Source organism: Penaeus monodon, chromosome 27, assembly GCF_015228065.2.
Source record: "Penaeus monodon isolate SGIC_2016 chromosome 27, NSTDA_Pmon_1, whole genome shotgun sequence".
NCBI lineage: Eukaryota > Metazoa > Arthropoda > Malacostraca > Decapoda > Penaeidae > Penaeus > Penaeus monodon.
This window is the reverse complement of record NC_051412.1, coordinates 20,400,209-20,400,458: the sequence shown is the minus strand read 5'-3', so window position 1 is coordinate 20,400,458 and position 250 is coordinate 20,400,209. Positions and strand designations below refer to the sequence as shown.

General features: G+C 53.6%; 1 protein-coding gene across 1 annotated transcript in view; it reads right to left on the bottom strand.

Moving 5' to 3' along the window:
• Positions 1-250, bottom strand: part of LOC119590668 (clavesin-2-like) — a gene marked incomplete in the record, with an annotated part of 51,482 nt that overhangs the window by 2,323 nt on the left and 48,909 nt on the right. The window contains 1 exon segment of the mRNA XM_037939348.1: positions 1-158. Coding sequence (XP_037795276.1) covers positions 1-158 — 158 coding nt within the window.

The following is a 250-nucleotide window of genomic DNA, read 5'->3' as shown; positions in this document are numbered from 1 at the left end:
TGAGCCGCAGAAGTTTGGGCGAGAGGCTGGTGGTGAGTCGGGCGGGGAAGTTCGACCAGTCCAGAATCGCTACGACGCCGTTCGCCTGCACTGACTCGTCCTCCACCAGGCGTTCGAGGGTGAGGAGGACCGCCTGATACACCACGCGCACGTCATATCTTGGAGAGAAAGGAAAAACAATGTAAAAGGTAGTCGGGTTAATTGCAAAGGGGAGATTCGCCTGGGACCAAAATTATTGAATGATTTAAAC